At 42.7% G+C, this 11,220-nt stretch overlaps 1 protein-coding gene across 1 annotated transcript in view; it reads right to left on the bottom strand.

Moving 5' to 3' along the window:
* Window positions 1–3,019: 3,019 nt before the first annotated feature.
* Window positions 3,020–11,220, bottom strand: part of SAMHD1 (SAM domain and HD domain 1) — a gene marked incomplete at its 5' end in the record, with an annotated part of 21,942 nt that continues 13,741 nt past the window's right edge. Inside the window, 5 exons of the mRNA XM_009575330.1 lie at window positions 3,020–3,231; window positions 5,384–5,521; window positions 5,893–5,997; window positions 7,211–7,300; window positions 10,170–10,309. Of these exons, the coding sequence (XP_009573625.1) occupies window positions 3,109–3,231; window positions 5,384–5,521; window positions 5,893–5,997; window positions 7,211–7,300; window positions 10,170–10,309 (596 nt within the window). The remainder of the gene's footprint in view (window positions 3,232–5,383; window positions 5,522–5,892; window positions 5,998–7,210; window positions 7,301–10,169; window positions 10,310–11,220) is intronic.

Below are 11,220 nucleotides of genomic sequence, written 5' to 3'. Positions count from 1 at the left end.
CTCCAGTATGTCCCGGTCGCCCTCGTACTGGGGAGCCCAGCACTGGACCCACTGGCACCCCACTCCATGGGTGGCCTCACCAGTGCTGAGCAGAGGGGAAGGATCCTCTACCTGCTGGCAACACTTTGCCTAAGGCAGCCCAGGACACCATTGGCACACTTTGCTGCAAGAGCACATTGTTGGCTCATGGCTCATGTGTCCACCAGGACCCCCAGATCCCTTTCTGCCAAGCTGCTTTCCAGGTGGGTGGCCCCCAGCACATACTGGTGAACGAGGCTGACCCTCCCCAGGGGCAGGACTTCACACTTCTCCTTGTAGAACTTCAAGAGGCTCCTGTCAGCTGATTTCTCCAGCCTGACGAGGTCCCTCTGGATGGCCCAACGCTCTGGTGTATCAGCCACTCCTCCCCGGCTGCTGTCATCTGCAAACTTGCTGAGCGTGGACCCTGACCCATCATCCAGATCAGTAATGAAGACTACTAGGACTAGACCCAGTATTGACCCCTGGGGTACACCACTAGTTACTGGCCTCTAACTAGATTTTGTGCCACTGATCACCCACCCTCTGGGCCCAGCCCACCAGCCAGTTTTCAGTCCACCCCACTGTCTGCTTATCCAGACCATACTTCAACAGCTTGTTGAGGCAGACAATATCCACTGCTCTCCCCTCAGCTACAGGTCAGTCATTTCATTGTAGAAGGTGGTCAGGTTGGTCAAGCATGACTTCACTCTTCCTTTTTCCCCTACACAATGGTTGGAGCAGTGCCTAAAGCCAGACTGGCCACTGTAAGGGTGCTGAAGTCGAAGGCCTGCCTGCTCTGCCCAGGCGTGGCAATGGCTGGGCGCTGCAGTTTTCATCGCAAGGTACGAGGAGAGGTTGGATCCTCCATCTTGGCACAATCTCTATGACCTCCCTCCCCACCCCTGGCCCCAGAGACCCTTACAGCTGCGCTGGCTCCACTGCAGTTACCATTCACACTGCACTTGAAGTTTAAGTTAAGAAACCAGCTCCTCAAGGTGGAAGATCTGCACTTCCACAGAGCAGCGTTTGTCCTTTAGAAATACATTTGGCTGTTCATAACTGTGCAGTAAGACCATTTTTAATAAAGTTCACACACTGCAATTCCTTAAAAGAATAGTAAAATCATTGTTTATAAATTTATTCTTAATCCAGAGAGGCTCAGGTTAACATGTTTGAGAAAAAGAAATGCTCTCAGAACTTAAGTACAAATTTTTGCTTAAGCACAAATTTTTGCTTAAGCACAAGCAAAAGATATTTCCCAAGTATAAAGTGCACCTTTTATAACAGATTCAAAACAAACCCAAGCAACAATAACAAAATTACATTCTTCTGAACAATACTTGATTTTATGCAGATAAGGGAGAAAAATGCCTTCACTCTATGATGTTGTTTCTTGAAGTATAGTAAGTTCTTTAAAAGCTTTTGAGGAGGTCACAACCCCTTCTAATAGTTATCTGCTACATCTGCAGATCTGAAAGACTGTTAAAGATATGAACAGAGGTTGCACCGCATCACCTTTAGGCACATGAGCACAGGTACATAAGAAAGCAGCAGAGCGCGAAATGACTTCTGGTTATTTGAACAAATGAAATCTGAGTAAGTACATGAATACTCATTCTCCTTCCCTCTGCCTAACAGCTATCAGTTCCCGTGATAAAAAGGGCAAAGGAAACGTAATCAGATGAAGAGCGTTCTGCAGTTCTCTCTCAGTGACTTCCCATTGTGTTAGTTTTCAGAAACTAACCTAGTTACCCACGCTTGGCTGTCAAAACTGAATGCTGAACTCTTCTTTCCCCATTTCAGATATAAAAATCCAAAGCTCATTCCAATTTCTGAGCATTACTGAACCTTTTGCTTTGCATTTTTAGTTTTAAGGGCAGGCTTTTTCAAGCCTTTAGGTTTTATTTAATGAAAGCAGCCTTCCTCTTAGACCTGAGTAAAAGATGAGAGGAAAAAGGTTTTCCTCGTTCACTTTTTCAACTGGACAGACATTTAGCAACACTCACATTAGTACTGCCAGTAAGGGAAAAACGTAAGAACCCTTATAGTTCTATATAGGGAGATAAAAATTACAGAGGACCAGCAACCAGAGATCCAGGAGAAACAGGGAAGGGACACAAGAACGGAAGAATTCCTGAAGAGTCTGTCTAGCTAGTACAGTGTAATGCAGAAACAAGGTGCACTTGGTGCAAGGAGGAGCAGAGCCAGTGCAGCATCCTGCTGGGACTCACTAACCGTGCCAAGAACTGTGCGCACGTCCACCTGCCTTCACAAACATTTGGGTTGCTCTGCTTTCCCGCAAGCGCTCAAACAATGGACATTTTGAGCAATTTTTGCAGTTCAGTGTAACTGTAAAAATATAACATTCAATGTATCAAAAATACACTATAAAACAATAAAAGGCTGCATGTCACTGCAATGCATTGTTACTTCAATAAAAATTGTGGTCACACTTATAGCAAGAGGCCTGCATCTCCATCAGCTTTTTGAATACCAGAAAAGTAATCTTTGGTTATTAAAAAGATTCCCCTTTCCCCTCCTTTTATTTTTTTAAGTGAAACTCGTTTTGCTATTCTTGAAGATGCCATCTATGGTTATTTCAAAGTTCTATTAGCTTACTATATTTTCAGAAGCATACTTACTCCTCTCTTCCTCAGGTACTGGCAGGGGGTGGGGGGGGGAAACCAAACCAAAAACCTGAGCTGCAGGTTTTTCTGCTAGCTCATGCAATATCACAATCATCTTAAGGGATAAGGACTAGAAGGATCAATAACGTGTCTTCAATACTTCTTGTAATAATGATGAATTGCAATTTTTAAAGTTACTCTTGCTACACAGTGCCAATACATTCAAAAATAAATGATAATTGAGTTTGTTATGATGTAGTAGGTTGTTAATTTTTTAAAAGTCCATTTGGAATATACACATTGTTTAAGTACCTACATTAAAACATACTGTATTGTAAAATGCATTTCTGCATTGTTCCATAAATTCTAACAGTCCATCCAACTGGCTTTTAAAAGAGTTGCTACGCAGGTTTACTCATCTTCTGAAGAAGCAGACTGAATAGTGCCAAAAGGAAAAGTGTTACTTATCAAAAGGAAGCCTTTGTTTGCAACTGGGTTCTGAAGCTGTCCTGTGTTCATCATCTCTCGTGTTATTCCAGCTTCTCTTCATGGGAGTTAGATGAGGGGCAACCACATCACTATCCTATTATTAGAAGTCAGAAAACATTAATGATAGTACATTCACTTTTGCTTTCTATCCTAAAGCAGGGCAAAAGAAGCTCAGTATCAGACTTCATAGAAAAAATAAATCCAAGGTCCTAGAAGCATTGTAAATCAACAAACATTGAAGACTACACATCCCAGAGAAACTGCTGTAGTCAGTGGTAGCATCTGGTGGGGACAAAAAAAAATCCCTCGCATATCTGAGAAGCCTTCACCATTGGCAGCTCACCTCTTCCTAAATTATTACCAGCAAATCTAGGAAGATCAGCAGGCTTGTATTTTGGGCATTGGTATACGAGCCGGAAACATTATTAGAAGTGTTTCCTCTGAATTCGCCACAGTATCTCATTTAAAACTGTTGCAATCTACCAGCTGTAGGTGCTCGGATGTGCCTTTCACTGTTTTAAAGTATATAATGTTGGTACAGTAACTGGTATGGTCTAAGGCAGTGGTGCTCATCCTTGTCAGACATATATGTTAATCTAGTGCTCAGGCACCGCAAACACAGACAAGAGAGCAATAAGCTCTCCAAGATTAGAAATAAGCTGGTGAGACGCATGTTGCAATGTTCTGCAACATACCAGGGCCTGCAAGATGGATATGCCTGAACTAAAAGAATATGTTTATAGGATACAACCATACTCTACAAGCAGAGAAAGCTTGTTGCTTGATCCATTTGTAAAAGCCCTTCTGAAATTAACTGCTCTCAAAAGACGGATGCTAGAAGTATGACATAAGAACGAGCTGTAAAACAAGTTGTTTGTGCCTATAGCTGTAGCTCCAGCACATAAGAACACTCATCTATTTGGTGGTCTTTCATTTCAGAGAATGTAGCATTTTCCCCAAATGAGACTTGCAGGTATCTCTAGTAAACAAGATGCAAAGTCAGGGATGTTAACCTACTTGATGAAAAGGAAAGGAAAGAAATACATGGTTCACAGAACAAACTGTTCACACTGCATTTCTTAGGCAACTTCGAGATTCTAACATAAGCATTTATTTTACTTTGAGGCTTGATCCCAGATAGTGGGAAATATCTGAAAAAGCGCATGGAACTGAAGAAAACTATTCCTTTCACTGGTATGACTATCAGACAAAAGTGAAAGCCAACCATGTAACAGCAGATTTGCCAGCACATCTATCAAACCTACTGATGCTTCCAGCCTAGAAACTTCACAGCTCATGCACGTAGTAGAGTGGCTCCATTAACATTTTCTACTGAGAAAAACTTACTTGATACAACCATAACTGCTTCCATACAACAATGGATATGCTGGAAGTTATCAGCACATAGTAATTTTTTTAGATGAAAGCGCCCACCTTCCTGCAAGGGGGGATATGATGGGGATGCTGTATCACACATCACCAATTTACAGCCACGATTGTTACAGGCTTCTCCACCACCTCTGGCAGGAGGAGTGCAAAGCAAGATGTATGGACTGAGGGTCTGCTTTAGAGTCTCCATTTTACTTGCCAGGGCAGCTCTGACGCGGTTCCCAACACAAAACAAAACGTCAGATGAGCTGTAACATACCCTCTTCCTTCCTCACAGCTGGAAACTCGTACGTTCTGAGAGTTGACAGAAAAGGGAAACACAGAGAACAGATATGGCCTTGCAGGCAGCTCAGACTACAGACTAGTTGCTCAGAGAGTAGAGGTTTGCAATCCTGTTCCCGCAGATATTTTCCACTCTAACTCAGAGCAAATGGACTGACTGTGAATATCCTGGGTGAGGAGTGAGTTTAACAGCTGGTGATTAAGGAAGGAAAAGAGGGAAAGCAATAGAAGAACCATTCTGACCTCTTCACTAGATCTTTTAATCTCTCAGTACTGTTTTAAGCCTTTGTATGAGGAAACCCGCATCCATGAACTAGTGAGTGTCTGTGTGGATACTTCGTTATAAAAACACGACTTTTCAAATCACATAAGTTAAATCAATGCAAACCCATCACTATTTCAGCGAAACCAAAGCACGCCCAGATGCAAGCCACGATAAAACCAGAAGCTAGGTTAGTAAGGAGTGGCTCTGCCAAAGACAAGGCCTGAATGCCAAGTTTTTTAATGAAAGAGCAAGCTTATGAACAAAGGTGAAGAGCTCTAAGAACAAGAAAAATAACACGTGAATTTGTTACCTGTGGTTTGGTGAAATCCTTCTCTATACACCACTGAATAAAATACTGTTTTGCAGCTGAAACAATGTCTGGATCCTGGCTTTTGCAATAAACCCGGATAACCTGCTCTGCAAATGTCATAGGTAAAAGCTTTGAAACCTTTGGGAAAAAAAAAAAAAGAAAGAAGCTTTAGTATTTTTTGGAATTTAGAGTCCACTGAACTTCAATTTTTTCACCTGAATACAAATGGAAAGCAGTAAAAACCATCCCACTACAATCCATGAGCTTTATCCAAATCAATTGTATTTTTCTAAGACTCCCAGTGTATTCAAGTTAACTACCGTTCACATGCAAAGGCTGTCAGGATTCCAGATTGCCATAGTACAACACACACCAAAGACCTGCAAGGACATGGATTCCACAACCTCTCCACAACTCCTCCAGGAATTACCATGAAGGACTGTAATCACTTCCACTGCAAGCTGAAGAAGATGCCCTCCAGAAGTCAGTTGAGGAAAATAAAAGACTACCTGTTCTTTACTGATCTTGACTGCCTTGGAAGGATCAGCTTTGCAATAGAAGAGAACATTATCAATGGGATTCTGTTCTTTCATTCCATAATCCATATTGATAACCTTGCATGTAAAACAAAGAAAATGGCATTTGTTAATGTTTGTCTTTAGTTTTCTCACAATAAATACAAAAAGATACACACTGTACTTCTGTAAATTTCACTAATCAAAAAGAAGAGTAATTAACAAATTATTATTTAATAAAACAATCTGGTATTTGCATTTTTTATCTTTTCTTCCACCACCTTTTGTTCTGAAGCTGCCAGGTGGATATTCACATTCACACCAACCAGCTCCTAGTCGCGCTCTGAAGCACTCCAGTTTCAGACAGTGGAAGCACGTTAGTCCCTTGCCAGCCTGTGCCTCCCCGAAACACACAACCTATGGAGGCAGCAGTAGAGCTTACAGTTTTAAACATGAGGTTTAGACAACATTATTTACACCTGCTTGGTACACCAACAGTTTTATGGTCAGCAGGGAGGAGCCCACTTCCCGTGACTTCAATTTGTGGGACAAGGAAAGCACACTCAACTACTTTAAAGTTAACTGCTACAATTTACCCAGCCTGAAGTGAATCTTCAGCACAAGGGAGCTTTAAAAGTGATTTGTGACGCACTCTATGGAAAGCCTTTTGTTAGCTCTTCCCAGAATTAACCAAGAACAGGGATTAACCTATTTGACACCTGTAGACTGCTCAAGCTCTCTCCTGACTCAGGCTCTCCCCTTCCCACCAATGATGGCTGGAGACTGAGCTGTGGCAGCGAGGTGCTTTATGCAGAAGACAAAACCCAGGAGTGACCGCCATGCATCAGGTGTGCAACACCAGAAACCTGGAAGTCACTGTGCCTGTTATCCTCCCACTGGGGCCCGCAGTTTACCTGCCTTCATAACCCGCAGCAGTGGTTCCTAGACTGCTGACTTTAACACCCATATGCTAAAACCCCAAGGTTTCCCTACTGCTCCTTTTCAGAGTGAGGACAGTCATGGGAGAACACGTTCGTCACCGGGAGCAGAAGTGCCCAAACGACAGCCCAGTGAAGCTGCCTGAAGCCTCTGCCCCCAGGCCCTCCCAACCACAGCAAACCTCCCAAGAGGGAAGCCGTTGCTCTCAGAGCCTTGAACCGAACAGCTAGGGCAGCATTTATAAGGCAACCCTGTGGTTTTGTTTTTTCACTTTGCAAATGTGCTGAAATATATCTCCGATTTTCACTATGGTACAGAAGGCCCTCTGTGATTGAGAAGTTTTTACTCCGAACCCACTCTCAGAGATATTTACATCAATTATGAAATCTTCAGCCTTTAGCTCCACATCTGGAGGATCCTTTTCTGGCTTGGAATTAGCAATGCTTTCTGCCAGGCTATTATTCTGAAAAAAGACAGTAACTCAGATTACATTTATGCACTATCAGGTCTAGACCAAGGCAACAAAATGCATGACAGAACATGTCACTAAACTAAAGCTTTCATTTCTTCATAGCTTGACAGACTCTTCTTGCAGCAGCAATCTGGTTGTTTGAATCCTTGTATACCGTAGCCATAAGTTTTCTACCAATTTTTAGGAAAAAAAAGCTTATATAATTGAGAAGACCCAAATACTGCCAGCCTGTGGAGGAAGAGTTTTACACCTGATCACAGGAAGGGGGCAGAGAGGGGCAGAGAGGGGCAGAGAGGGGCAGAGAGGGGCAGAGAGGGGCAGAGAGGGGCAGAGAGGGGCAGAGAGGGGCAGAGAGTCCATCCAGGATGTTGAAGTCTCCACAAAGCAGAAAATAAGTACCTTCAAGCAATTGTTTTACTAATACAAATGTCTTGCAATTAAGTTCCCCAAAGCTGAATACTAAACGTTTTTACTGAACTTTTTTTTTTTAATGAAGGGCTGCAGGATCTCACCCTCTAATAAAGCTTTTACACCTACACATTGAAACATATAAAAAAGCCCCAAGAGACAGACAAGATCAGTAATGTCATTGATCACTATAAAAAAAAAAAAAAAACAAAACAAAAAACCAAACCACACCAAACACAGAAGCAGCAAGCTCCTAGGCAAACTTTGGAGGGGATGGTGACCTACTTCAAAGCTGAAACTCACAAGGTGGTTTTGTCTGGTTTTGGACCTGAGAGAATATTCCCTGCTGACAGCTAGGCTAAAGCCAAGGAGGAGCACGACGTGATGGAGAGCAGTTGTTCACGGAAACATCTAAGTTCTCATCAAGAGGCTGTAGCTGGGCAGGAGAGAGAAGGTTGCCTGTTTACCTTTGTCCAGGGCTGCTATGTTCTGGGGAAGATGCAAGATTTGACAAAGCAGTATTTCCTGGGAGCAACTGAGACTCATGGGAGAAAAGCTTTGAGTGCAGCATAGAGCATCCAGGAGATAGGTCCAGAAGGGAAGGAATTCAGCTAGCAGCATTTTTTTTGCTGCTGATTTGTCCATTGCAAAGATGGGGAGACTGCTAGGAAGAGCAGGGAATCACACACATTGCCAAGCTGAGGCATATGTGTGGTTTGTTGTGACTCAAGAAGCCAAGGAAAGGTTTAGACTGAGAGCAAACCTAGAGGAAAAAATTGCCAGGAGGCAACTGGCAGGAGGCAGCCTGTTTATAAACTGTTCTGTTTCTATTGTGTCAGAATGTATGTATGCTAGCTTTCTCCTTTTCTTTGTTGTTGTTTGCTTGCTTTTTTTTTTTAAGTAACCTCTTCCAGTTTGCGTTAACTGAAATTTAGCCTGTGTTCCCTCGGTTCTGGCCAGCTTGAGGATCACAAAACTGGACAGGGCTTTGAGCAACCTGATCTAGTTGAAGATGTCCCTGCTCATTGCAGGGGGGTTGGACTAGATGACCTTTAAAGGTCCTTTCCAACCCAAATCATTCTATGATTCTAAACATAACGGCACTGCGGTCTCAAGGAGCAGAACAGACACAGCAATGTCTTGTCTAGCCACTGCTCACCTCCAGCACTCCAGAGGAAGCTGAGCCTCCAACACTCCTGCAACAGGCAACTCCTGGGCCACAGGAGGAAAAATTCTCCCCCGATCCCTCAGCTGAGCATCAGAGGCTGCAAAGCATCGGCTGGATATAATTATGGCACCAACAGTGATCCAGTCTCCCTTCAAAACAACACACTGGATGTCCCAAGACTCAACGCCACAGGCTGGATTTTCAAAGTGAGAGTTTTTACTTTTCATTAACCAAGCCTATGAAAGGAACTGTTTAAAGGTGGAACTCATGCAATTCACTCTCCTGGCCATCTCCTTATTTGTTAGGCAATCTATCCTGAACTCCTCCTCAGAAGGGCAGAAACTTGACAATCAATGTACAACCATTTCATGTTTTCCTTCCTCCTATTTCCTCCTACACTTTTAATACAGAATTTCTTAATGCTACTTTTTCTTAGACAAAGAACACAAGCAAACCCTCTCTTCAAAAAGATGAGCAGAGCAGTAAGACATCTAGTAGTCCTTCTCTAACCTTATTCCTTAAAAGAGCTGAATTATTTTTATTAAGGCTTTCTAGATACAGTTAGCCACTTCTGGAAATTTGGCATGGAAAATTTTAAGCATCATGGTTGAAGTTTAGAGATAAATTAACTGATGATTTGATAACATGGTATAGCACATAACAAGAAAAGCTGAGCCATCTGAAGTAATGTCAGCTCTAATATAACATTATTTTGAAACAAGACAACAGCCGTTAAACCAATGTCTAATGAGTGCTTTGAAAAGCACACAAATGCATGCTCATGCTAAGTATAGAATTTAATACCAAGAAATTTGGAAGTTGTTATTCAGTTTGATGTTTGCTCTCAAAGTAAAGCATACAAATTACAATTCAAAGCAATTGTGTTCCTTATTATTTTGAAATTTTAATGAACACAAGATGATAGTAATAACCTTCTCAATCACTGGACTATAACAACTTTTTATGCAATTTTGTATTTTTCAGAAAACAGGGTTTTTTTTCTGAAAATATTTCTGCAATAATCAACTTCTGAATTTCCACTTCTTGCCATTCTTCTGGCTGTTTGTAGATAAAACTCTTCCCAGTTTCCTATAATATGTTTCATGGCTCAGCCACATAAAGACAGGAGGAAAACTTTTGACTCTATTTTTGGAATAGCAGTTAAGCAAAAAAAACCCAAGACAAACAAAAACCACATAGAGATAGAGAAAAAAAGATGGTCAGCAGCTTAGAGAACATGTTTTACAGGGACAGAATTCATAATCTTCCACCAATGGACATTACCTTTACAATTTCCCTCATTGTTTCAGGTTGAGTCTCTCCTAAAAACTTGTATAATTCACGTCGTTCTATTTTATGCAAAATTTCTCGTGCCTCCTTCAGCTCTGGACAACTTGAGTGCAGAATTTCCAGGTAGATATTATCTGCCAAAGTTGCATTAGTTTTTGTTAAGTATGTCACAATCCAGTGTCACAGCAAAATGCATGTACAGGGACAAAGGTTAAAGCAACAAGAAAAACTGCTGGTTCAGGAAAGACACTCACTTTCAGAGAATGACAGAACATACTAAGTCGGACAACTGAGAAGTCACTTACAATATCATCTTATAGAATCACAGAATAGTTTGGGTTGGAAGGGACCTTTAAAGGTCATCTAGTCCAACCCCCCTGCAGTAAGCAGGGACATCTTCAACTAGATCAGGTCGCTCAGAGCCCCGTCCAACCTGACCTTGAACGTTTCCAGGGATGGGGCATCCACAACCTCTCTGGGCAACCTGTGCCAGTGTTTCACCACCCTCACCATAAAAAATTTCTTCCTTATATCTAGTCTAAATCTACCCGCTTTTAGTTCAAAACCATTACCCCTTGTCCTGTCGCAACAGGCCCTGCTAAAAAGTTTGCCGCCAGCTGTCTTATAAGCCCCCTTTAAATACTGAAAGGCTGCAGTAAGGTCTCCCCAGAGCCTTCTCTTCTCCAGACTGAATAACCCCAACTCTCTCAGCCTTTCCTCATACGGGAGGTGCTCCAGCCCTCTGATCATCTTCGTGGCCCTCCTCTGGACTTGCTCGAGCAGGTCCATGTGCTTCTTATGCTGGGGGCCCCAGAGCTGGACACAGCACTGCAAGGAGGGTCTCACCAGAGCAGAGGGGTAGAATCACCTCCCTCCACCTGCTGGCCACGCCGCCTGCGATGCCACACAGGATACGGTTGGCTTCTGTGCTGCAAGCGCCCATTGCCGGCTCACGTCCAGCTTTTCGTCCACAGGTACCCCCAAGTCCTTCTCGGCAGGGCTGCTCTCAATCCTTTCATCCCCCAGCCTGTATTGATACCGGGGG

Source organism: Fulmarus glacialis, unplaced genomic scaffold, assembly GCF_000690835.1.
Source record: "Fulmarus glacialis isolate BGI_N327 unplaced genomic scaffold, ASM69083v1 scaffold26023, whole genome shotgun sequence".
In the NCBI taxonomy this organism is placed as follows: Eukaryota; Metazoa; Chordata; class Aves; order Procellariiformes; family Procellariidae; genus Fulmarus; species Fulmarus glacialis.
Note: the sequence above shows the minus strand (reverse complement) of the source record. Positions and strands in the feature narration are given on the sequence as shown.